Source organism: Bufo bufo, chromosome 7 (genome assembly GCF_905171765.1).
Source record: "Bufo bufo chromosome 7, aBufBuf1.1, whole genome shotgun sequence".
In the NCBI taxonomy this organism is placed as follows: Eukaryota; Metazoa; Chordata; class Amphibia; order Anura; family Bufonidae; genus Bufo; species Bufo bufo.
This window is the reverse complement of record NC_053395.1, coordinates 167,828,068-167,854,980: the sequence shown is the minus strand read 5'-3', so window position 1 is coordinate 167,854,980 and position 26,913 is coordinate 167,828,068. Positions and strand designations below refer to the sequence as shown.

Below are 26,913 nucleotides of genomic sequence, written 5' to 3'. Positions count from 1 at the left end.
TCTAGGCGCCAACACTGTAATGAGGTGCGTGCATGATCTTACCGACCCGGGTCTGCTTTGCATCCGCAGGTGACTCAGAACAAATGTCTCTCCAACAAGCATGTGGTACCGCAGTGTATGTTGCTTTGTTCCTGTGCTCTCATTGGCACTCCTGGCAACAATCTTCCTTCCTCTGGATAGGATAAGGGTCTTGGACACGATAAGCTTCACTTAGCTGCAGCTCTGGTCACTGAGGGATGCTCTCACACCTGGATGCTGTCAGATTCTCTGCTCACACAGTTCCTCAGTGTCTCACAGCCTCACTCTAAGATTGCTGCCTCTCCTTTCCTCTTATCCAGACTCTGTCTAAAAACCCCACCTCTCTCATGAATATGGAGATATATATACAGTCTGTAGCACTGTTTAGAAAAATGGCGGCATATTGTGGCCAAACAGCAGAATGTCAGTCCAGAACATTTAATTTAATCCACATAAACAGTTCAAACAATGAGAGCTGTTTCCCCATCTCACATGCCACCCCACTAGAGGTTGTTGTCCACAGCAACCCTCCCCATACAAACTCATCCTGGGCATAATGCTGTGGGGGCACACCAGCATTGGGCCTTGTTGACCTTCGTAGAGTGGCTCAGAAGCACTGGGGACGTCAGGCACATTTAATTGGAGAGGAGCTGCTGACTGCTCAACCCTTTCCCTGGGTGGCAAACTTGTCATGGCTGGAACCTATGTGGGTATCGGGGCAGGGTCAACCTACCAATCCTCCTTTAAGGTGATTTCCTCTGTACTCTGAGCAGGAGGAGGCATCTCTTCCATGCACACTGGCTCATCAAAATTTCAACGCCTCAACATGTTTCGGTGCAAGTTTCATGAGGGCCCCCAAGTCTCTATTGGCTCTACCTCATAGACCGGGATGGCAGGGTCTACCCTCCTCTTCTCCGTGTATGGGACCGCCTCCCACCGCCCATTCAACTTTCCAGACGGCTGCTTGGCTTTGACTATCACTCGATCACCTGGGGCATACCTATCCCTCTGCTCTGGTCTTGGGTTAAGGTGTACCACTTGTCCCAGGCGCTCCCCCACAACCTTGTGGATTGTTCTCAGCCGGCGGCGGTGCTCTTGCACCCATGCGATGGTATTTCTTGGTGGTGGCTCCATCGGATCGGGCATGTGGAGATCTTCAATCTCCCGTCCGGCTCTCCCAAACATGAGCATATGTGGGGAGTATCCGGTGGTACCGTGTACCCTGTTATAGGCCCACATCAGTTCAGGCAGGTACTCGGGCTACCAACCTTTTGGCAGTCCTCCAGAGTTCGCAGCATCTGGGGATGATACGGGGTGGTGCGGGAACGTTCGATCCCATACAGTTGGTACAACTCATTCATTAGAGTACCCTGAAAACATGCCTCCTGGTCCGAATATACCCTCCATGGACACCAGAACACCTGTATAAAGTGTTTGCAGACCGCTTCAGTGGCCGACCACATACTTTGTGAAATGATCCGTCATGACTAAACAGTATGAGTGTCCCGAGGTAGAGTACCCAATCTGTACGTAATCAATCATAAGGAGCTCTAGGTGCGCTGAGGTCTGGATGGCCTGGACAGGAGCCCTGTTCAGTACTCTTACTCAGCCCGCAGGGCCGACCCTCAAGACATGCCTCGGCCACAATGTTGGCCAGATCTGGAAAGTATACCAGCCGTTGGAGCCACTTGAATGTTTTGTCGCTTCCAAAATGGGCACCCCTCTCATGGGCTTCCCGGGCGGCCTCCGGTCCCAATGACATGGGGATGACAATCTGTTGCCAATACTGCAGCTCTGACTGTAAATATATGGTCTGACACAGGAGGCCCTGGGTAACAGTCAGCTTATCCCACTGCCTCAACAACTTTTGGCCCTCTGAAGTCAGACGAGCCCGCTCTTCTGGCCGAGGCCAGTTCTTGGTCCGGACCCATTCTTTCACCTTCCACAGGTCCAGGCAGCCATTCTGGACCCTCTCCCAATCAGCCAACGTCTTCCCCAGCACCATTGGCATCCCGGACGCCACCCCACTTGAATGTTCCACATCTTGGAACATGGGTAATCGACCAAGGTCAGGAGTTTCAGTGTCCTCTATCTCCTCATCGGCACTCTGAGTCGACAACCCCACAGGGACTTGCGAGAGTGTGCATCAGCATTGCCATTCTCCCTACCTGACCGGAACTTGATGCGGTATTTGTACTTAGAAAGGCGAGCCAACCACCTCTGCTCAAGCGCAGCGAGCTCGGCATTCTGCAGATGTGCTAACGGGTTATTATCTATCATCACGGTCACCTCTGCACCTGTCAGGTACTCCACAAACCTTTCAGTCAGGGCCCAAACCAGTGCCAGTAGTTCCAAGGAGCTATAGTTGTCAGGATTGCGCTTTGACTCCCTCAGAGACTGGCTGCCATAGGCAATGACTCTCACGTCCATCCTGGACATGGTAAAACACGGCCCCCAGACCATGTAGACTTCCGTCAGTGTACAGCAGGAATGGGGTGTCGAGCTGCGCATAAGCCAGAATCGGGGCACTGGTCAGCGCCTCCTTTTCTGCTTCAAAGGCCTCTTGTTGCCGGAGTCCCCACTCGATGGGACGATTCTTCGGGCCCCCCGCAGTGCCCCTTAATTACTCATTTAACGGGCCCATCAAATGAGCAAATTTAGATATAAGCTTCCAGTAGTAGCCGGCCAGTCCCACAAACGCCCGCACCTCTCGTAGTGTATTTGGCTGGGGCCACTTCTGTACGGCCTCCACCTTGCTGGGGGGCGGCTTTACCCCCTCCTAGGTGATCCAATGCCCAAAATACTCTATCTGCTGTCGAAGCAGTTGGCACTTCTTGGGCTTGATCTTGAGCCCATGGTCTCACAGTCGTACTAGGATCTGTCGCAGCTTCTGGAGGTGATCCTCAAAGGAAGCCCCAAACACTACTATGTCATCCAGGTTTATCAATACTGACTTGAAGTTGAGATCTCCCAGACAGTGCTCCATCAACCACTGGAATGTTCCCGGAGCATTGGACAGGTCGAATGGCATCCGGTTGAACTCGTAAAGTCCCATAGGTAGGATGAAGGCTGTCTTCGCTTTGTCCTTCTTGGCCACCGGTACCTGCTAAATACCCACTGACCAGGTCAAGAGTCGAGAAGAACTTCGCATGACTCAGGGCGGACAACGACTCCGCAATCCGCAGAAGGGGGTAGGCATCCTGGACAGCCTGGGCATTTAACTTCCGATAATCCAAGCAGAACCGGAGACTCCCATCTTTCTTCCGCACCAAGATTACTGGAGCAGCACAAGGACTTTGACTCTCCATTATCACCTGTTTTTCCAACATGCTGGCCACCATATCCTTCACCTCCTGGTACATTTTAGGCGGGATTTGCCGGTAACGTTCCCTGATCGGTGTAGCATCGCCGGTGGGGATTTTGTGTTCGATGGTGGAAGCACACCCGAAGTCCTCATCATGTCTCCAGAATGCCTCCTGAAATTCCCAAAGAGTGTCTTCCAGCAACTTCTGCTGTCCTGGAGTCAGGGTCTTGCAGTCCACCCCCATCTGGGCCATGATCACTTGACAGCTCCACTCCGCTGTGGTTTTCTCCCTTTGATAGACCTCTATAGCATAGGTCCAGGATGATCTCTTATCTGGCTGTAGCGTGACACTCCTTCGTCGAGGAATATCCCCTTCAGACACAAACTTTGGCCAGCAAGGTATTCCCAGGAACGGTTAACTCGCAGTTGTAACATCCTGAAGTATGTCAATAAACTTCTGTCTCCCCGCTGCATCATGTCAGGTGCATATGTATTGTCATCTTGTGTAATATAACACTGCATTCATTATTGTATGTATTTTCCAGGCCTGTTTGATATACCATGTTGTGATTTCCATGTACACCAGCAGGTGGCAGCAGTGTTGGGGCAAGTTGGTCTTGCACTGGTGCCTCCTGAGCTGGGTCCTGGACCGGCGCCATTGGCACCGGGGGAAGATCTCCCACTGCGTTCCCGTCCATAACGGTCGCTGTATCCTGCCGACTACGCCAAGATCTAAGCCGTGTACCAGGTTGGGCTCCCCAGGATACAATGAAGTCACGAACGAGGAAAGCAACCCCAACACCAGCTTTTGCCAAAACAGAATTTTACTTAAATGTGGCAACAAACACAACCACAAATGCTGGGAACATACAATAAATTTACATACACCTAGACCGAAGGCTGAGACCCTTGTGCTGCACAGCACAGCGCCCTACGATGGATGCAGGAGGAAAGAGCAGTAATTTACTTACTGGCGGACACAACTAAGCTGCCACACCTTACCTGTTATTACCCTAAAAGAACAAGAATCACTGTATGGGTGTGTGGTATGGGCTAGCCTGCGGTGCAGCACAACAGCTTACAATCTTACACAGATCTACAATATTCCCCCTCCCATAACTGGTCCTGTAGCACGTTCCTGAGTATTCTTTCTGAGCAAAACGCCAGCCTGGTTTGAGTTTGTGGGAATTTTATCAGCTCTCCAATGAGAAATATCACTGTAAGTTATGGAGTCATTGCAATGAACAGTAGTAACACTTGTGGCCTGACACAGAGACCCTAACTAACTAACTAACTAACTAACTAACGGCCTGGTCTTAGTCTCTAGGGGCTAACTCTGTAATGAGGTGCGTGCACGATCTTACTGACCCGGGTCTGCTTTGCATCCACTGGTGACTCTGAACAGAACAAATGTCTCTCCAACAAGCATGCGATACCGCAGTGTATGTTGCTTTGTTCTTTTGCTCTCATCAGCACTACTGGCAGCAATCTTCTTTTCTCTGGACAGGATCAGGGTCTTGGACACGATCAGCTTCACTTAGCTGCAGCTCTGGTCACTGAGGGATGCTCTCACACCTGGATGCCGTCAGATTCTCTGCTAATTTTTTAAAAAGCACTCACCGCGGGGAACACTCGCTGCTGACTGGAGGACTGGACCTGCAAGACATCATCACGCTGGAGCGCAGGTCCTGTCCTGAGCTTCCAGTCAGCAGCGAGCGTTTACCGCGGTGCAAGCAAATGGAGGAGCTGAGTTTTTTTTTTTTTTTGCAGAAGCAGAGAAGGGGCACTAATGGGGGCATTTCTCTTACTGGGGGGCACCAATGGGGTAAGGTGGCCACTCAGACCACCAGCTCATCTAAGCCCCGTCCCGGTCCTATTAGGCCACACCCCCAGAGTTACTCTGTCCTTGCAGCTCACGCTCACACAGCACAGTGCTGCTTTCTGAGCGTGGGCTGTAAAAAAAAGACATCCCTGCGTCCGTCCAGGCCCTGTGCCGGACGGAGGACAGGGAGTCTGAAAGCCAGACTGTCCGGCCTAAAACCGGACCTCTGGCCACCCTATAATGGGGGCATTACTTTTTTCTGGGGGCACTAATGGGGGCATTACTCTTACATACCTCCCAACCGTCCCAGATCCGACGGGACAGGCCCGGATTTCAGTGGCTATCCCGCGGTCCCGGTATAGGCAGGCTTTAGCAGAGACAGTTGCCTGTAATGATGAAGAAGAGAGCGGTCGGCTCCCTGCTCCATCATTCCTCCCCCTGGTGCTCCACAGTGCAGTCAGCCTCTGCTCCTCCTCCACAGACCAGAGGAGCCGATGTGTATCCTGGTGCTGCTGCTGAAGGATGTGAGTATGTAAAAAAAATGTTTACTTTCTGTGAAGGAAGCACAGTCCTGGGCATATTTCTGAGGGGGCACAGTCCTGGGCATATTTCTGAGGGGGCACAGTCCTGGGCATATTTCTAAGAGTGCAGAGCTGGGCATATTTCTGAGGGTGCACAGCTGGGCATATTTCTGAGGGGGCACACTTTTGGGTATATTTCTGTGAGGGGGCACAGCTGGGCATATTTCTGAGGGAGCACAGCTGGGCATATTTCTGAGGGGGCACAGTCCTGGGCATATTTCTAAGAGTGCACATCTGGGCATATTTCTGAGGGGGCACAGTCGTGGGCATATTTCTAAGAGTGCACAGCTGGGCATATTTCTGAGGGGGCACAGCTGGGCATATTTCTGAGGGGGCACACTTTTGGGTATATTTCTGTGAGGGGGCACAGCTGGGCATATTTCTGAGGGGGCACAGCTGGGCATATTTCTGTGAGGGGGCACAGCTGGGCATATTTCTGAGGGAGCACAGCTGGGCATATTTCTGTGAGGGGGCAAAGCTGGGCATATTTCTGTGAGGGGGCACAATGCTCACATAACTACTGGATGGTGGCATAAAGGGGGAATAATTAGTATGTGGGGGCATTTAGGGGACTGGGTAGGATTAGGTTTTTAGTTATGTTTTGGGTAGAGTTAGAGGCGTGGCCTAGTGAGTAAAAAATGTGTCCCTCTTCCTTCTTTTCAAAAGTTGGGAGGTATGCTCTTACTGGGGGCACTAATGGTGGCATTATTCTTACTGGGGGCGCAAATGGGGGCATTATTCTTACTGAGGGCACTAATGAGGGCATTATTCTTACTGGAGGGTTCTAATGGGGACATTATATATTTTGCTGTGCACTAATGGGGCCATTACTCTTAATGGGGGGCATTAACTCTGGGACACACTAATGGGGGCATTACTATTACTGGGGGCTTTAATGGAGGCATTAATATTATTGGGAGCCACAGTATGACAACGACTTAAAGGGATTCTGTCACCTCGTTTTAGCCTATAGAGCTGCGGACATGCACGGCTAGATCGGCGCTAGCATGTCCGCAATATACCTGTCCTATAGGGCTGTGTGCTTTTTTTGTGTTTAAAAAATGATTTTATAGATATGTAAATGAGCCTGGTAAGGAGCCCAAGGGGCTGTACTAACATTCTTGGAGCCCAGCCACGCCCCCTGTGAAGGAGCCCAGCACCGCCTGCGTCCTCCGAATCTCATCCTTGCTCACAGTTAGATTGCCGCGAGCTCGCGCATGCACAGTGCCGGCATAGTGTTCCTTCCCTGTGCTGGCATCAGCCTCAGGGAAGGAACTGCGCATGCGCGAGCTCGCGCATGGCGAGATTACGGCGATCTAACTTTGTGAGCAAGGAGGAGATTCGGAGGACGCAGGCGGTGCTGGGCTCCTTCACAGGGGGGCATGGCTGGGCTCCAAGAATGTTAGTACAGCCCCTTGGGCTCCTTACCAGGCTCATTTACATATCTATAAAATCATTTTTTAAACACAAAAAAAGCACACAGCCCTATAGGACAGGTATATTGCGGACATGCTAGCGCCGATCTAGCCGTGCATGTCCGCAGCTCTATAGGGTAAAACGAGGTAACAGAATCCCTTTAACACCCTCATTCGCGCACCACACATAGTGTCCCTCTTCCTTCTTTTCAAAAGTTGGGAGGTATGCTACAACATAATTTTTTTGGTAGGTTCTATCTATATGTTACTGTATGGACAGTAGAGGAAGATTTATCAAAACTGGTGTAAAGTAGAACTGGTTTAGTTGCCCATAGCAACCAATCACATTTCACCTTTCATTTTCCAAAGGAGCTCTGAAAAATAAAAGGTGGAATCTGATTGGTTGTTATGGGCAACTAAAACTGTTCTCCTTTACACCTATTTTAATAAATCTCCCTTATATAATTATGAGAGAGGCTCGGTTAATGGGATCACGTGTTGCGTTCCAGCTTCTCTGCCAATCAGGTGCTGCTTTCTTCCAGCCAATCCGCGGCAGAGAATCGTGACGTGCCCTAACCCGGAAGCGGAAGACGCGCGTTGGTGGTGTAGTGCTGAGGCCCTGGGGGCCCGCAGGGAAGAAGATGCCAGTTGCCGTGATGGCGGATAATCCGGTCTCCTTCCAGAGGCTTCTAGAGCAGTGCGAGGAGCAAGAGCTGGAGGTGGGCGACGTCTGTCAGTACCGGGCACGCCGGGCTCTCCTGCACAGGGTGGCTGAGGAGCGTAGGATACTGAACGTGCCAGATATAAGAGCGGCGTGTATCCCTCCGCCCGCATGATCTAGTCCCTGAGAGCTTACTGCTTTGTAAAGGAGTTCTCCGCTTTCTGCAGTGACTGAGCGCTCATCTAAACCCTAGCACATCATGTCTTCCTTGACTTCCTGGTTCAGGGACCCCCTGCACATTGAACACAAGGCTGCTGGAAGTCACTAAGCTTCTGAATGGCCGGTCTCCGGGACTTGTAAGGGCAGAGGGTAAAAACCTATATTGCTTTCAGTGATACTGCAGCCTGTGTGGTAAGTGTACCACTGAGGTAGGTGCTCCTGTAACTGGTTGTGTGCAGTTCAGCATAAACTGGTAACAAAGACCCTGATTGAAACCGTGGAAGCATCAGATTTGTCACATGACTAATGAGTGGACCCCATTGTTGCCCTCCCTCAGCTGGCAGTTATCCAGGGGCAGCTGCACGCCATGAATATTGGGTCTGCAGTGATCCTAAGGAAAGCGTCTCATTCAGGTTCCCTGTCTGCAGTGTACGGTGCCCTCAGGTAGGCGCAGCGTCTAGACGGACCCCACTGGAAGCTGCGGCGGGCGAAACCGTGGGAGCAGTTCTGTGGCAGAAACCAAACCAGGGGAGCCTCTGTTGTGGAATGTGCAAAATCCCACCTTAGGGGTGAGGGGGTTGTTATACTGACCTACTTCCCGGTTGCGGTTCTCCACTGCGCTCCCAGAATATAAACTTCTGTTTTGATGTCACTGCAGCCAATCGCTGGTTGCTGAGGTGAAATGATCCCTTGCATCATGTGACCATTTGACGTGATACAGGGGAAGCAGGTGAACACTATGGAGGTCATTTATCAAAGTGGTGAAAAGAAGAACTGGCTTAGTTGCCCATAGCAACCAATCAGATTCCTCCTTTCATTTTGGACAGCTCCTTTGGAGGAATCTGATTGGTTGCTATGGGCAACTAAGCCAGTTCTACTTTACACCAGTTTGATAAATGACCCCCTATGGCCAGCAGCCGTGTCAAAACGGAAGTTAACATCCCGAGAGCAGAGTAGTGTAGGGCAGGGAGTCGGCATCGGGGTAGCAGGTAAGTATGCTTCCCTTTGCATGTCTGGCTAAGAGGGGGAAGGGGTGCACGACCCCTTTAAAAGCTTGGCATCTCCCATTATGGACCAGAAAAGTCACAAAACTTCCTAGCTCTTTTGCACAGGGCAGTGCACTGTCCAGCATAACTTTACTCTAACTCTGGTCCTCGGGACCCACCTAACGGTCAGGATTTTAGAATATCCCACAGAATGAATACCTGTGGCAAGTCCTGATGCATGGACACTAAATATGTCACCTGCTCAATACTAAGGAAATCCTGAAAACATGACCGGTAGGTGGGTCCCGAGGACCGGAGTTGAGAAACCCTGCCCTAAAAGCCATGGAGTTTGTGTCTGAATTAGGGATCTGCCGATATTATCGGCCGATATTCATGATTTTTAAAGGTATCGGCATCTAACCTTGCCGATAATGCGTCCAGCGCGCTATCACTGAACATGAGCGCGCTGCTGTCGGCGCTCCATGTTCCCTCAGCAGCACAGGGGAGAAGGAGTCGCTCTCTCCCTCCCCCCTCTGCTGCCAGAGAGGGGAGGAGGGGCGGGCACACTGAGCCACCAATGATAATGTCTAATACAAATGCAGGAGGCGGTGCCCAGCCTATATGACCGGGAGCTGCGATCAGTGGCAGTTAACCCCTCAGGTTAATAGAGCTCTACTAGGGTGAATAGGACAAGGGATGAAAAGATCCCAGGTTCTAGCCCCTAAGGGGGGAAATAGTTATTAAATAAAAAACATTTTTATTTATTTTTAAAAACACCAAAATATTAAGTATAAATCACCCCCTTTCCCAATTTTACATATAACATATATAAACAATAACTAAATAAACATATTACATATTGCCACGTCTGAAAAGTCCAAACTATTAAAATCTAAAAAATAAAAACGCCGTAACAGGAAAAAACTTTTTTTTTTTTTTCAAAAATGAAAATTCACAGAATATCGGTATAAGCCATCGGCCTGAAAGTTCATAGGTTATCGGTATCGGCTCTAAAAAAAAATCCATATCGGTCGATCCCTAGTCTGAATACATTACCAGGCCACATGTAGCAGAGACATTCTGCATGGATTTCTGTCCACACCACCGATACAAAGGATCTACAAAAAGAGTGAGCGCTTCTGTTCTTATTAGGCCGTCTGCCATAGCGTAGCCCCATTGAATGGCGCTTATCCCTGTGTGCATCCAGTGGGACATCCACGGCACAAATCAGATCGTAGCCTCGGATTTATGCCGTGGATCCTCTTACAGGTCGGGATTGCTGAAGATAAAAAGGAATAAGGAAAGTGGGTGTCATGAATGAATCCTGTTCTAATAACAAGCAATCAGATTCCAACTCTTACGTCTTCATGGCACAGTGGTCGCTTCGGTCGGCGTTACCACTTTGTAAGCGCATTCTTCATCCACAGAGATGACGTCTTTCTGATTTGGGGACTAGTAACATTGCAGTGTACTGAGGCGCTGCAGGTAGTGTGCGCTCTGCTATGTAGTTGTAAATCCTGTAAGCTGACTACTTTATGGGAAGAACAATTACTAACTCCATGTCTTTATTTAGGCCCCAGGAGGTGTCTCTACTCCCCAAGTATACAGTCAGCTTTTAGTCCTATACCTGTTGCACAATGACATGTAAGTATTTTTAATTATTTTATATATCTCTCTCTAAAAGGGGTTCTCCGGGCTCTCCTATATTGATGATTTATCCTCAGGTCGGGTCCGACACTGCCGATTAGCTGTATGAGGACACAGCACATGCAGTGCGCATGTACCATCTCCCTTCTCGCCTCCTGTCTGCTGCTGCTCTCTATGGACTTTGCCATAGACCGCAGCGGTGAGCAGGAAGACAGAAGGGAGATGGTTCATGCGCACTGCATGTGCTGTCTCCTCCTACAGCTGATCGGCAGGGGTGCCATGTGTGGTATCCCCACCGATCTGATATTGATGACCTATCCTGAGGATAGGTCATTCATATAGGAGAGCCCGGAGAACACCTTTAAGTGATATGAGTGATGGGTGGGAGTGGGGCTGCAGCTATCGACTATTTTTTGTAAATAAGTATTCTATCGATTAATCAAACAAACGATTAATCGAGTACTCTAATAAAAAACAAATTAAAAAGTTTTTCTTTATAAAAACTCATCAGCCCCTCGCCCAGGGCCACCAGCTGTCCAAAGGGGGAAAAAATTTGCATCGAGGATTTTTTTGTGTCGAATTACTCAATTCAATCGAGTAATCATTTCAGCCCTAGGTGGAAGTCACAGTTACTAGCGGGACATTGCCACAAGGGCTCCTGTTTGTATAAGATCTAATACTTCTCACAGCTGATCTCAGTTTGGCGCACGGCCTGCTGAAGAATGAGCCTAATCTATGGTGGGGTCTGCCCCAATTGTGCAGGGGAAATCAAGATTGGCAAAGAAAATGCTGTTCTTTAAATGTCCCCCATAACGTCTGCCAGTGGCACTACCAGGTAACAATTTTAGGCGTTTGGTTAGATCCAACTGTCTCCCGACAGATGAAGTACTGGAAAAAAAGGTTTGGAACATAGAATTTCACCATGCCTTAACTTACCGCAGGAAATAAGCCACCATCAGGTGTCTACCCAATGAGAACACATGCACACCTGTCCAAACCAAGAGTGCATGTGTATGGGGGCTTGGGGGAAAGTAGCTGTCAGCCTAATGAAGGGCTAATATTTTATACTGTTAGGGAATTCTAAATGGTTAGTGGAGCAGCTACAAGCAATGCACATCTGTACATTACATGGACAGGCCATTGACTTCAGTGGGCACAGTGTGACGCACATTACCGCTGATCGCATGGGGTGCCAGCTTTAGGAAAACTTATCCGTTTTTGTTTTCCATTTCCACTTATCAACAATCATATGGATGTCCCGAAATGCCTTATGGGAATGGAGCCGTGGTGCAGTGTTGTGACCACTGCCCCTTTCTCATCAGGGCTTCAAGGAGCTCAGTTTTCATGATCGCTGGGGTTCCCAGGGTTCATTTTCCCAACAATCAAGACACATATCCCCTATCCTATGGCGTTTTTACATGGCACTGTGTTCTGAGTTTATTTATTTAAAGGAGTTATCCCATGATGCATGTTAAAAATGAAAATCGGACATCATATAGTACATGAGAATTTCTTTCTAACAAAGCTAGAACCAGCTCTGTACCTCACATGGATCCAAAGCTCCCCCATTCATCTCTCCAGTTATTCTGCTGGATTTATTTCATTCTAGCTGGGGTGGGGGGGGGGGGGGGGGGTAATACCTTTCTCAGGAGGTGTGTGCTGCAGCTTAAAACACACTATAATCAGCCATGCTTAGTTTTGATAGGTAAACGGTAGCCAGCTATTTTTGTGGCTCCCATACAACTGTAAGTCAATCATCCCTGATGTCTAGTTAGTTTTATGTGTGTAATTTAAGTGCTTTATCTCATGAGCAGCGTATTTTCCGTCCAGATGTGATGCATTTAGGGAACACATAGCATCTGGACTGAATCCTGATCCATTCATTTCAGTGGGTCTGTGTACATGATCGCATCACGTTTACATTCAGGAGAAATCGCATGTTCTATATTGTGCCTTTTCCCTACAGCTCTGGCTCCTTAGAAGTGAATGAAGCTTGAGTGAAAAACTGAAGGTATCCGGAAACATAATGTTTTTCACTGATGGTTACTAGGAGATATAGATTGTTATTCTTCAGGGTTTCTTCACATGCCTGAAAAACATATGCAATCTGGATGGGAAAAACACACCCTGAAAAAAATCGAAAACTGATTGAACTTGTGTGCAAAACCATCAGTTTTTCCCTGAACAGATCCTGACCGTATCGCTCGTGTGAAAGAGGCCTAAGAAGGTTTTTTGCACTTGTATAAATGTTATGTTAGGCTAAGTGCTTCTTTAACAGTTTCTATAATTTGTCTTTTTCAGGAATAATGCTCGCTATTTATGGAAAAGAATCCCGACCGCTGCCAAATCAGTAAGTTTTATTTTACCCACTCACCCCCCCCCCCCCCCAAAGTCCTTTAGTGGCAGCATTCACCTGTACAAGCTGCAGTTTTATCCCCCCATCTATAAATTGCAAAAACCAGAAGGGAATCCAGCTTCCAAGTACATTAGTGCAGGTTAAAATCCATTGTACAAAGACAGCATATATGCGTTTCGGATCTTTGTGGTTCAATCCCTATTCACTTTATTTGGAAGCTGTATTCCCTTCCTGTTTTTACAATTTAGAAGTGTTGAGTTCCCAGCCCTGTCCGTGCCTCCTATTGTGGCGTACACACAGGTGAGCACAATATTCTCCTTTACATATTTACCATCTAGAATACATTTTTAAATTGCTTCAGTTCAACCTCTTCCTGCAATAGGTATGTAACATAGTAAATGTACATTGAGATTTTGAGTTATCCGCACAGTTACATTGCGTATATATGTTTCAGGAGCTGCCGTGGGCGTTAACTGTTAGGCACTGTTTGTGGCAGTTTATGATGCGGTTCTTTGAGCCAAAGTCGAAGGGGATCCAACAGGAAGTAGTAGTAGAAGCCCTTCCTTTATATTTCTTATTCCTTTCCAATCCACTTCTGGCTTTGGCTCCAAACACTGAATCAAAACTTATAACACAAAGCTGTGTGTGACGACACCTTTACATACAGCCGACAACCTAATCCCATAATTTAAACCCTTAAGGGCATTTTCACCTGGAGTTTGGCCTGAACTCTGTGCCCAATGTTTGCAATGGAAATCCACACTGCTATTCTCTCGGAAACTATGGCGGATTAGCCGCACACGGACAAGCCCAAATGAATGACACTAATCCAGTAGTGGACCCACTGCAGTTGTTCAGATTTATGGCAGATATCAAAGGGTCAACCTCAGATTTCTGCTGTATATGTGGCAGTCGAATTTTTCCAGCACATGAATTTTCACTCTCAGTAGCGAAAACAGCATCTAAGAGGTTAGACAGAGACAGGTGGCTCCCTCATTGTGATCACTGGGTGCCGATGAGTTCTAATGGTGGCTGGAGGCCTAACATTGGCTCTCAGGTCTGTCATGTTACTTTACCTATTTGGCCTTGCCGGAGGCAGAGCCTAACAGGTTTTCTGTTGTCATTACACGGATAGGGTAATGCAGTACAATACAGAAATATTGCAGTGTATTTTACAAACCGGCTCATGTATGTTCATATATGAGCCTGTTTGTAAAATACACTGCAATATTTCTGTATTGTACTGCATTATACCTGTCTGTGTAATGACAACAGAAAACCTGTTAGGCTCTGCCTTCGGCAAGGCCAAATAGGTAAAGTAACATACCAAATATAATTTACAGGGAAATTAGATGTATCCCATAAAAAAAAATACAACTCATCCCGCATAAAACAAGCAGTCATACAGGAGGGCTAAGTTGACGGGAAAATTAAGGTTGTGGCACTCAGAATGCGAAGATGTAAAAAGAAAATTGCTTTGCCTGGTCTTCAAGGGGTTACATTTTCAAGTTTAATGTTATTACTTGAACGCCTGTGATTCTGTGTACAGTACCTGTGGATGTAGACAGCTCCCGTATTGTGGTTGCACTTCGTATCTTTAGACGGTTTTGAGGTTACCTTTCTTAATATTTCACTGAGATATTGATATAGGACCATTTTTCCTCCTCTTAGTCCAGTCCGGAGATTGGTTGGATCTGGGAGGTAGGACAGAAGATCTGGCAGAGAGATTTCCCCGGAATCTATTCTTCAATAGCTGCCCATCAGTGGTCTGAAAACATCCAGCCAATCATGGAGGCTGTGCGAGGTAAGGAAACTTTAATCCAGGTATCTTATTCCAAAGCTTATAGGCCTTTTGGATTTAAATTTTTGCTCTTCTAGATGATAATTACTCCATTTTGAATCATTGCTGCACAGATTTACTTTCAGTTCTCTAGTGAGATTGGGCACAGATGCTGGGCGACTGTTTTACAGTGGACGCTGCAGTACATCTTTAAGGTCCCTTTCAGACAGGCCATGTTTCCGTCTGGGTGCTGTTTGAGTTGACAGCACCCAGAATGAATATTGCATGTTCTCTGTTGGTCAGATTTAGGTGAATGAGATTGTGGGAAAATGAAATGCGCGCAGTCTCCGCCTGTGTGTGGTCTGTTTAAAAACTTCTCTGTGTTCACCATACAGAGCATGGACAAGATAGTCAGTGCTCATCTGAAACTGACCTCAGATGGTCTTGAGGCCAAGGTTCTCGCAGCTAAGCGTATTTTTTTTATTCTTTTCGTGGTCTTTTCTTTAGGACTTACTTCACACACACTTTTTTCTGGCAGTTTTTTTGTGAAGTTTGTGAGAAGAAAAAAAAAGCAAAATGGCAAATTTTTCACCATTGTGTGTTTTTTACATGATCAGATTTTTTAAACCAAAGCCAGGTGTGATGTCCAGAGAAGACTCATTCCTTTACGTGTGCCCTCTGCTTAGAAGCCTCAAAAACTGCATAAAAAACCTGAACATGTAAACCCAGGAGTAGAGGGTGTCATATACACTGCTAGGTGATCGACCTTGTGCATATATAGGCCAAGAGCTCCCCAAACACACTGCTCTGATCTTCTATAAAGCGCTTTATTTAACCTTTCAGTAATGGGGTCTTCTACCCACTGAAAAGGTTTTAGTTGGAAATAGCCTATAAGGATACTGTGCAGAGCAGTGCACCCTCTCAGACTTTCAGTAGATGGCATTCCACTATTAGGCCCCTTTCACACAAGCAAGTTTTCCGCGCGGGTGCAATGCGTGAGGTGAACGCATTGCACCCGCACTGAATCCGGACCCATTCATTTCTATGGGGCTGTGCACATGAGCGGTGATTTTCACGCATCACTTGTGCGTTGCGTGAAAATCGCAGCATGCTCCTCTTTGTGCGTTTTTCACGTAACGCAGGCCCCATAGAAATGAATGGGGTTGCGTGAAAATCGCAAGCATCCGCAAGCAAGTGCGGATGCGGTGCGATTTTCACGCACGGTTGCTAGGAGACGATCGGGATGGGGACCCGATCATTATTATTTTCCCTTATAACATGGTTATAAGGGAAAATAATAGCATTCTGAATACAGAATGCATAGTACAATAGGGCTGGAGGGGTTAAAAAAATAATAATTTAACTCGCCTTAATCCACTTGTTCGCACAGCCGGCATCTCTTCTGTCTTGTGTGAGGAATAGGACCTTTGATGACATCACTACGTTCATCACATGGTCCGTCACATGATCTTTAACCATGGTGATGGTAGTTACGTCATCAAAGGTTCTATTCCTCACAAAAGACAGAAGAGATGCCGGCTGCGCGAACAAGTGGATTAAGGTGAGTTAAAAAATTTTAACCCCTCCAGCCCTATTGTACTATGCATTCTGTATTCAGAATGCTATTATTTTCCCTTATAACCATGTTATAAGGGAAAATAATACTATCTACACAACCTTGAACTAGGGGTGGGCGATATAAATTTGGGCCACGATATGGATTTTCGCCATATCGCCGGACCGCGATATGATCGTGCTCTCTGCGCGCGCCATTTTCTCCTGAGCCGGCACAGTGGAGAAGGAGGGAGGGAGTCCCTCCCCACTGTGCGCGGCTGCCGCTGAACACCAATGAGGACAGAGGAGGAGGGGAGGGACTGTGGCCACTGCGCCACCAATGAATGTGCCGGCCATATCCCACAGGGTCCCCCTCCTCCCTCCCCCATCATTGGTGGCAGTGGGCAGTTCCGATCGGAGTCCCAGCAGTGTAATGCTTGGGCTCCGATCGGTTACCATGGCAGCCAGAAGTCACGCTACTTAAGTCCTGGCTGCGATGGTATGTTAGTGAGCAGCATTATACTCACGTGCGCCGTGGCCCCCGGACGCTCCTTCTCATAGGTTTGTGCGGCGCATTGCTAATGCGCCGCACAGACAGAAGGAGTGCCCGGCGGCCACAGCGCATAGGAGTATAATGCTGCTCACTAACATACCATCGCAGCCAGGACTTAAGTAGCGTGACTCCTGGCTGCCATGGTAACTGATCGGAGCCCAAGCATTACACTGCTGGGACTCAGATCGGAACTGCCCACTGCCACCAATGATGGGGGAGGGAGGAGGGGGACCCTGTGGCCACTGCCACCAATGATTAATACTGGGAAGGGAGGGAGGGGGGTGTGTTTGAGAGGCTGGGGGGGTACATGAGAGGCTGGCTGCCATGGTCAGCTCCCTGCTGTTGTGTGCACAAAGCACAGGGCAGCAGGGAGAGTGTAAAGTCCTATTCACCCTAATAGAGCTCTATTAGGGTGAATATGACAAGGGTTCTAGCCCTTAAGGAGGCTAATAGTTATTAAATAAAAAGTAAAAAAAAAAAGTTTAACCCCCCCCCCCCCCTCCCCAAAATCTAGAAAACAATATATCGCATATCGCACATGCTTAAAATTATATTGCAATATAGATTTTAGGCCATATCGCCCACCCAAACCTGAACTTCTGTGAAGAAGTTCGGGTCTGGGTACCACATTCAGTTTTTTATCACGCGCGTGCAAAACGCATTGTACCGGGACGCATCCGGACACGCTCGTCTGCAAGGGGCCTTAAGGTCACTGTGTGCATTGTTAGGATGTAAACCTTTGTTGATGATGGTAAAACTTTAAATACAAATCCAATTTAAACTTTAACCTATACATAACTCTTAAATGGGTTGTGCAGTATATTATTTCTTTTAGTATCTTGTAGTATTCATAGTATTTCACAGTAGTGTACAGTATTAGGCGTAGTAGTACTTAAATGGGTTTTGCAGCTATTTATATTGATGACCTTTCCTCAGGATTGGATATCAGATCGGCAGGGGTCTGACACCCGGCACTCTGCCGATCAGCTGTTTGACGAGGAGGAGGTGCTCCATTCGAGCGCCGCTTCCTGTTCATTACACTGCCTGTCTTCTCCAAAGTTCAGTGTTATGATGAGTACTCGCTCTAATCACTTGAATAGAGTAAGTACTTGTAATCCCATTACACCGCCGCTCCACAGGAGGCGACCCTTAGTGTAAAGACCAGGAAGTGGCGCTCGTATGGAGCACCGCCTCCTCTTCAAACAGCCGGGATCGCATAGCATTACATTGATTTATGATGCCGTGTAACCCTTAGAGTTCAGGAATGTATTGTATAACACTGGCATAATGCTGTCAGTGTTATCCAATACATTCCAGGCCTCTGTCCCGCACGTTGAATAAAAATGAAAATAACAGCTATACTTTAAAATAACATTGGTCTGGGAAAAAAAGTTTAATAAAAAATAAATATGAAAATGCCACAAAAAAACCTACAATACACGCTGTGAATCTAGCCTAAAGTGGTTATCTAAGGTTAGACAAAAATTCAATAAAATAAACTTGCATGGACTGCTCTGGTATTGGTACTCGAGCCCTGTTCACTTGATTAGGAATCAGCTGCTATATCAGGCATCTTCTACACGTGGGTAACTCCTTTAGGAGCTAATGGATAAAGGGAGGCCATGTGACATGGAAGCAGGACTTTTCAATTACATAGGATAGAACATTAATATTTCATATCACATTTCTGCCATTTGCCAGCAGAGGGAGACAAAGTCTAACAGATAATTGCTGCAGTCTCTGAAAATAGTTGCAATGCAAGCGCTGCCTTTTGTGAGTAATAAATGTGGTTAAACATTTTTTTTGTTGATCTTTTTTTTTTTGAATTGCATACAGTTTATTATTTTATTTTTTATTTGTTAGATGCAACACGGCGGCGTGCATTTGGTCTGGTATCCCAAGCTTACACATCAATTTCTGCTGATGATTTAGCAGCCTTTGTTGGACTTCCTGTGGAAGAGGCTGTTAAAGGTGAGTTGCGCAGCAAACACTCTAGTTATGTCCTTTTTAATAAGGGAAATATTTGTTTCACGAAACATCAAAAATAGGAAGCTATGTGTCAGTGTTCATGGTAGCTCTCACACTGAGGCTTTTAGCAATCTACTCGCTTCAACACATCACTTAGTGTACAGTACTGTGATGAAGCCTAAAAATGATATCTTAGGCCTAATTCAGCCGGCCTTTCCAATTTCCACCGATAAAACACACATCCTGCTGTCTAGCATTATGCGGCTTGCAGATTGCACTGAATGTTCATGGTGACATGTTCCCTTTAACAGTATTGCATTAGCCGCTTATGTCTGCTATTACTGCTATAATATTCAGTTAAAGCGGTTGCCTCCCTTCAGCAAATAGACTTTATTATGTAGAGCAGTGTTTCCCAACCAGTGTGCCTCCAGCTGTTGCAAAACTACAACTCCCAGCATGCCCGCACAGCCTTTGGCTGTGCGGGCATGCTGGGAGTTGTAGTTTTGCAACAGCTGGAGGCACACTGGTTGGGAAACACTGATGTAGAGGAACGTAATGCAAGCCATTTACCAATGTATTGTTGTTATCCATATTGCTTCCATTGCTGTCTGGATTTGTTTTTCTATCATATTATACACTGCTCATTTCCATGGTTACGACCTCCCTACAATCTAGCAGTGGTGGTCGTGCTTGCACATTATAGGAAAAAGCTCTGGCTTCTCTGGTGCTCGGGTCCGTGAGAATCGGCGTAGGCCAGTTCTCTTTCCTATAGTGTGCAAACATGACCACTGCTGCTGGATTGCAGGGTGGTCGTAACTAGGGATGAACGAATCGACTTCGGATGAAACATCCAAAGTCGATTCGCAGAAAACTTTGTTTCAATAATGTACGGAGCAAGCGCTTCGTACAGTATTAGAATGTATTGGCTCCCATGAGCCGAAGTTGTTACTTTGTGAAGTCTGGCGAGACTTCGCATAATAACTTCAGAAATTGATTTATACTGTAAAAAATAAACATTTCCCGAACTCTGGTTTGGTTCCAATCAATTTCTGAAGTTATTATGCAAAGTCTCATCAGCGCCAATACATTCTAATACTGTACGGAGCGCTCACTCCGTACAGTATTGAAACAAAGTTTTATACGAATCGACTTCGGATGTTTCATCTGAAGTCGATTCGCTCATCCCTAGTCATAACCATGGATACCAGCAGTGTATAATACGATGGAAATATGAATCCAGCCAGCAAAGGAAGCAATATGGACAATAACAATACATTAGTAAGTGCCTTGTATTAACTTCCTCTACATAATAAAGTTTTTTTGCAGAAGTCAGAAAACCCCTTTAAAATGTAATGCAGGATCGCACAGCTTGGTCATTATATCAATAATGAGCACGATCTTCCTGGAGACATGGAGCTGGATGACGTTATGAACCACTTCCATTTCCATGCACTCGGCACTAGGTGGAAGCCACATTTATAAAGGACAAAATCGAATCCTTGTATCCAGAGCAGATTTTGTAGCCACCCTTGTGTCTAGGTTTCGTCCAGTCCTGATCTAAAGCTGGCTAGACAGTATAGAGGGCTGTTGGCTGAATGAGCGATACTTCCAATCTACCCTCCGCCATACACATGCATGTGTCTACAAGCATTCCTGATAGGAGTAAGCTGGCAGACACCTCTGGTTGTCACTTGTTTTCAATGAGAGCAAAAGAAAATGTAAGTTCAATATGCCAGCTTTTCTTTTCCTTGAAATCTGTTGTCAGTTAAGAGTTAGGGCACCCCGTACACATTAGATGGGTTCGCTGTCCTGCCCAAATTGGTGGATTGTGTTGACGTTCATCTAATGGGCATGGCTGGCTACCCTAAGGCTCAAGTTTGAGTAAAGATTATAAAATGGAACCCTTCCACAATGTACGAATAGCCATGTCTTAGGAATGTGCTGTGCTACAGCCTACGTGTCTGTCTTTATTACAGCCACCACGATCTGATCTTCCTTTTAATGCTTTAAAATGCCCAGTTGCCCCAGCAAACAAGTTTTAGTTATGTGTGGAGTCTGTGGTTGTCAGTTAGGACTTCAATGTGAGGATGCCTACAATCGTGTTGTCTCCTATTACAGGTGTTGTAGAGCAAGGTTGGCAAGCTGATTCTGCCACACGTATAGTAATGCCCAAGAAGCCTGGTAAGTGACAGTTTACGGGGTCGTATTAGTTGTGGGATATGTTATCACTAACTTATGTTATGTACTATGGGGCACATTTATTAAGACTGGCATTTTAGACGCTGGTCTTAATAAAGCCCTGCACTGGCGGTGGATCTGCTGAAGTTATGAGGAGGCGCCGGCCTCTTCATAACTTCGGTGGATCCTGTGCCAGTTCTCAATGTAAGACTGCTTCCTAGGTGTCATTTAGACCTTTTTTTTCTATTCCTGAAACAGGTGTAGAAAATGGTAATTGAGACGGGCCTGCTGTCCCGTTCCCTGCCCACGCCGCATCCACTTTCTTAGACCTGGCGTGAGCCGGGAGAACTAGCGGATTGCGGCGCCAATCTGCGCCTGAAATAAATTTAATATCTGCATATTTCAGGTTCATAAATGACCCCCTATATGTCTGAAATTGTAGCTTTTCATGAAAGTGTCCCTCCAGGTATACTCTCCCATCTGACATCAGCCATATAGAGACGCCACTGCAAATTGGGCGGTACAGTTGCCGAGGCAGCTATACGATGAGTCTGATCTAATAAGTAGGACCTGCTCGTGCTGCTCGATGGACATATGGTTGCCTCAGCATCTGTACCGTCCATTGTGCAGCTGTGTCTTTCTGAGGTAAGGTGGAAGAGTATGCCCGGAGGGGTGCTTTAAATCTTTGCAGTGGATCCCTAGATTGTAAGCCCAGGCTTAATTAGCTTTTTCCGATCTGCACTAATTATTTTTTTATGTTGATACAGTTGTGTTATTTGCTTTTTAAAACATTACATGTTCTGTAATCAGCATCATTACAAATCCTTACTTTCCAGTTGACTGCCTGCTCTGTGTAGTTAATGAAATGTTGGCAGACTGCTGAATTTTACAGAAAAGCAACTGCTTCACAATCATGGGGATTGAGGTTACATCCGCTACATCCTCCCCATCCCCCCCCAAATTGAATCCATTCCTAAAAATAAGACTCCATTTTCTCTCAGTTTCTGCTATGAATTAAATGTTTTGCCTGCAGTCCTGTTTATACGGTAATTTCCTAAAATGCTGCAAGTCTGGTGGTGGGAGGGCAGTTTGCATGGTAACGGTGTACATTTTGAGTGGGAGGTCGGTGACGGTTTGTTCTTTCTGCTTTCCACACAGATTCTGCTCCCCTTTCTCTGATCCCCAACGAGCAGCAGCTGGCTAGACTCACTGACTACGTGGCTTTCTTGGAGAACTAGCCCTCCCTCCCAGCCTGACATCAAGAATGCACAGAAACAAGAGTTGGGCAGATGGGGGATTCTCCCAGCTTCCTTGCCTGTTCTTCTGAATCCTCACACTTTGCAATCGTTACACTCTTACAGGTCGGGCAGCTGTCAGCTAGGACCGCAAGGGTTAGTGAGGATGGGAACAGACGCCAACAGGCTGACAGGAAATTAGGCATATGTGGCGTTTAACCACTTTGTTGCCAGAAAGGCCTCGATCTTATGCATACTCTTGTATGGCAGGTTGTTCTGGCATAAAAATGGTTGGAGTCTTTTTTTTTTTATAATAATAAAGGTTAGCAATAGTCAGTGACTTTGTTTCATTCTGAGGTTACCTGATTAATGTAAGACTTGCCCTCAGAAACTGCTTCATAAGACATCCTCCTTTTGCTGTTTTTGTGACCTTCTTCTTTTTTATTTTTCTAGTCTTCTTGATAGTAGTGACATAGGTTAGCATTTGCCTTCCTCTTAGTAACTTCAGATATATGGAATGCAAGGTGTTTTCACAGTGACACTCCATCCGTCTCTTGGGATTTGTGAGTAGTCCGAAGTCGCCATCTAAAACGTAATAATGCCATACAGCGCCCAGTCAGTGTCCTAGTGTTCTGCCAATGATCTGTGTGTGTACGAAGGTTAAATTGGAAAAGCTGTCTATAACCATCCATAGTCTATACTGGTAAGACAGTCTACACCCTGGTGTCATGGACGTTCTTCGTTGCAGAGCTGGTCCATTTAAAGTGAGTTAACCATCAGCAGAAGCCATAGGTCCTCACTTATTCGACCAACAGAAATGCATTTGACGGTCATATCAGTTGACTGATATTAAAGTCTCATAAAGAAGACCCATTAAAATATTTACTACACAGATATCTATTTGTCTTATTCCTCCTCGTTTTCTTTGGCAGGTATTCCCTTTATCTGTTCATTGTGTTTGTTCAGCGTTATTTGGCATTGACTGCAGTATATGAGTCTCCCGAATGACCAGGTACTGCTCTTTAGCCTGTGTGCAGTTGCATATTTACCTCTCCTTGAATGTCCCATGTAAAATGACCTGCCTGGTGACATGGTCCCTGTGCAAAGAAGCCATTTAAAAGGGGTTGCCCAGCCACTCTCTCGGACCCGACCTTATATGAATAAATGTTCATTGTACGTTAAACTAACTTTGCATAAAGCAATAGTATCGTTGAATTTGAGAAAATCTGTGGTATCAGCGAGTAATGCATTTTTCTCAATTTATCAGGTTCCTTTCCTCTTGCCCCACACCTTCAGTCTTTTCACTCCCTATCAGTTCACTGCTCAATCCATCTTGGGAGATGAGACAGGACTTTTAGCTCACTAAGAGATCAGATTACATTCTGCCACAGATGCCTATGGAAAGTGGAGCAGGAGCCAAGTGAGAGAAGCAGAGAGACATGGGCATGGTGCGACAACTAATAGTGTTTTACAGACTCACAGCTACTGGTTATATAGATCAGGTCTCTTCCAACAGAAGGGAAGCTGACTAGTGTTACCTAGTAAAGTATAGTCAACATATGACCCTTTAACAGGGTTAGCAACATGATTAAGGATATTAGCAAAACAAATTGCCTTTTCCGGAAGGAAAAAGGACAGGATAGTCCCTTTTAACAAGACTGATTTATCAAAGAATGTTAGTTTAGGCAAAGGGTGGGAGTAAGGAGGAAGAAAACAGCTGATAACTGGAGACCTAGGCATTTTTCTCTGATGAGATATATTACAAAGTTTCTTATATTTGGCTGAACTGTTAATTAATGCAAAATAGCAGGCACCATTTTAAGGGGTTGTTAAGGGCTTCTTCACACGAGCTTTGTTGCTTGTGTCAATCACACTCTGTGCGAGAGAGAGATTGTGAGGTCTGGACTACAGAAGCGCACAGCCTTATCATGATAGGTCAGGCAGAGGCACACCACATTATCAATCATGATAATGCCATGCGCATCTGTAGTCCAGACCGCACGATCTCTCTCACACGGAGTGTGATTCTGCAAGGGACATTCTTGTGTGAAAGAGCCCTAAAAGTTAAAAAAAATGAATAAAAAAAAGTTATACTCACAATTGCAGACCCCCTCTGTTCCAGTGCCACAGATCCAATCCTTACTACCGGCATTTGTTTTCATGACTGCCCATATACTGCACATCACACCTTTTTTTTTCCCCCTGTATACCTTTTTAAATGCCTTTTAGCTCACACAACCCCTTTAACGCAGTTTGAGCATTTTTTTTGCCTAAGTACCTACAGTATACAGTTGCAAGAAAAAGTATGTGAACCCTTTGGAATGATATGGATTTCTGCAAAAATTGGTCATAAAATGTGATCTGATCTTCATCTAAGTCACAACAAGAGACAATCAGTCTGCTTAAACTAATAAAACACAAATAATTAAATGTTACCATGTTTTTATTGAACACACCATGTAAACATTCACAGTGCAGGTGGAAAAAGTATGTGAACCCTTGGATTTAATAACTGGTTGAACCTCCTTTGGCAGCAATAACTTCAATCAAACGTTTCCTGTAGTTGCAGATCAGACGTGCACAACGGTCAGGAGTAATTCTTGACCATTCCTCTTTACAGAACTGTTTCAGTTCAGCAATATTCTTGGGATGTCTGGTGTGAATCGCTTTCTTGAGGTCATGCCACAGCATCTCAATCGGGTTGTGGTCAGGACTCTGGGCCACTCCAGCAGGTGTATTTTCCTCTGTTTAAGCCATTCTGTTGTTGATTTACTTCTATGCTTTGTGTTGTTGTCCTGTTGCAACACCCATCTTCTGTTGAGCTTCAGCTGGTGGATAGATGGCCTTAAGTTCTCCTGCAAAATGTCTTGATAAACTTGGGAATTCATTTTTCCTTTGATGATAGCAATTCGTCCAGGCCCTGACGCAGCAATGCAGCCCCAAACCATGATTCCCCCACCACCATACTTCACAGTTGGGATGAGGTTTTGATGTTGGTGTGCTGTGCCTCATTTTCTCCACACATAGTGTTGTGTGTTTCTTCCAAACAACTTAACTTTGGTTTCACCTGTCCACAGAATATTTTGCCAGTACTGCTGTGGAACATCCAGGTGCTCGTGTGCAAACTGTAAACATACAGCAATGTTTTTTTTTGGACAGCAGTGTCTTCCTCTGTGGTATCCGCCCATGAAATCCATTCTTGTTTAGTGTTTTACGTATCGTAGATTCGCTAACAGGAATGTTAGCATATGCCAGAGACTTTTGTAAGTCTTTAGCTGACACTCTAGGATTCTTCTTCACCTCATTGAGCAGTCTGCGCTGTGCTCTTGCAGTCATCTTTACAGGACGGTCACTCCTAGGCAGAGTAGCAGCAGTGCTGAACTTTCTCAATTTATAGACAATTTGTCTTACCGTGGACTGATGAAGAGCAAGGCTTTTGGAGATACTTTTATAACCCTTTCCAGCTTTTATGCAAGTCAACAATTCTTAATCGTAGGTCTTCTGAGGGCTCTTTTGTGCGAGGCATCATTCACATCAGGCAATGCTTCTTGTGAAAAGAAAACCCAGAACTGGTGTGTGTTTTTTATAGGCCAGGGCAGCTGTAACCAACACCTCCAATCTCATCTCATTGATTGGACTCCAGTTGGCTGACACCTCACTCCAATTAGCTCTTGAAGATGTCATTAGTCTAGGGGTTCACATACTTTTTTCCACCTGCACTGTGAATGTTTGCATGGTGTGTTCAATAAAAACATGGTAGCACTTAATTCTTTGTGTGTTATTAGTTTAAGCAGACTGTGATTTTCTATTGTTGTGACTTAGATGAAGATCAGATCACATTTTATGACCAATTTGTGCAGAAATCCATATAATTCCAAAGGGTTCACATACTTTTTCTTGCAACTGTAAAATTAAATTCTATCCATAGAGAGATGCAGTGCTGCTGTCAGGTCCTACTAATCTTCTATGACATAACACAACTCTTTAGTAGCTGATGTAGGGTGTTTTCTTTTTGATGTCTATACAAAGAATATTATCTCTGTTGCATATTGAGTGCAAAATTCATGATCTACAGTTGCAACAAAAAGGAAGTGAACCCTTTAAAATTACCTAGATTTCTGCATTATTTACTAAGAAAAGATTTATTGTAGTGATGCAAAAAAAAAAAGCACTGGAAAAGGCTACAAAAATATTGCTAAAGACCTGGGCGTTCATCAGTTCATGGTTAGACATATCTACTAATGGAGAAAATTCATAACTGTTGGAATGGCAGAGGATCCCAAAACAGGAATTAAACTGATACATGCAATTTAATACATCCATATGCATCCTTTTCGTCCGGATCCAGTTGTATTAAATCAAAATAAAGAAACTGGATCCGGTATAAAAATCATTCTAAGTCAATGGGTGGCGGATCCGTTTTTTTTTTTTTCCCTCTAACAAAAAAAATAAAAATAAACTGATTTGGCACCATTGACTTACATTGATTTCTCGCCCATATTCATTGGGGGACACTGGAACCGTGAGGGGCTGGAGAAGTTCCAGCAGTCCTGGTCCATATCGGAACCAATGACAAAGTTAGAGGTATAGGTGGAGAGTCCTTAAAAATGATTTCAGGGATTTAGGTCAAAAGCTT

General features: G+C 45.8%; 1 protein-coding gene across 1 annotated transcript; it reads left to right on the top strand.

Moving 5' to 3' along the window:
- Positions 1-7,706: 7,706 nt before the first annotated feature.
- On the top strand, positions 7,707-23,173 carry COPS8 (COP9 signalosome subunit 8). Its single transcript, XM_040440680.1, has 7 exons — positions 7,707-7,859; positions 10,580-10,650; positions 12,955-13,003; positions 14,681-14,813; positions 18,760-18,867; positions 20,983-21,045; positions 22,201-23,173. Exons 1-7 carry the CDS (start codon positions 7,782-7,784, stop codon positions 22,278-22,280), a joined length of 582 nt encoding a protein of 193 aa, XP_040296614.1. The 5' UTR covers positions 7,707-7,781; the 3' UTR covers positions 22,281-23,173.
- The last annotated feature ends 3,740 nt before the right edge of the window (positions 23,174-26,913 follow it).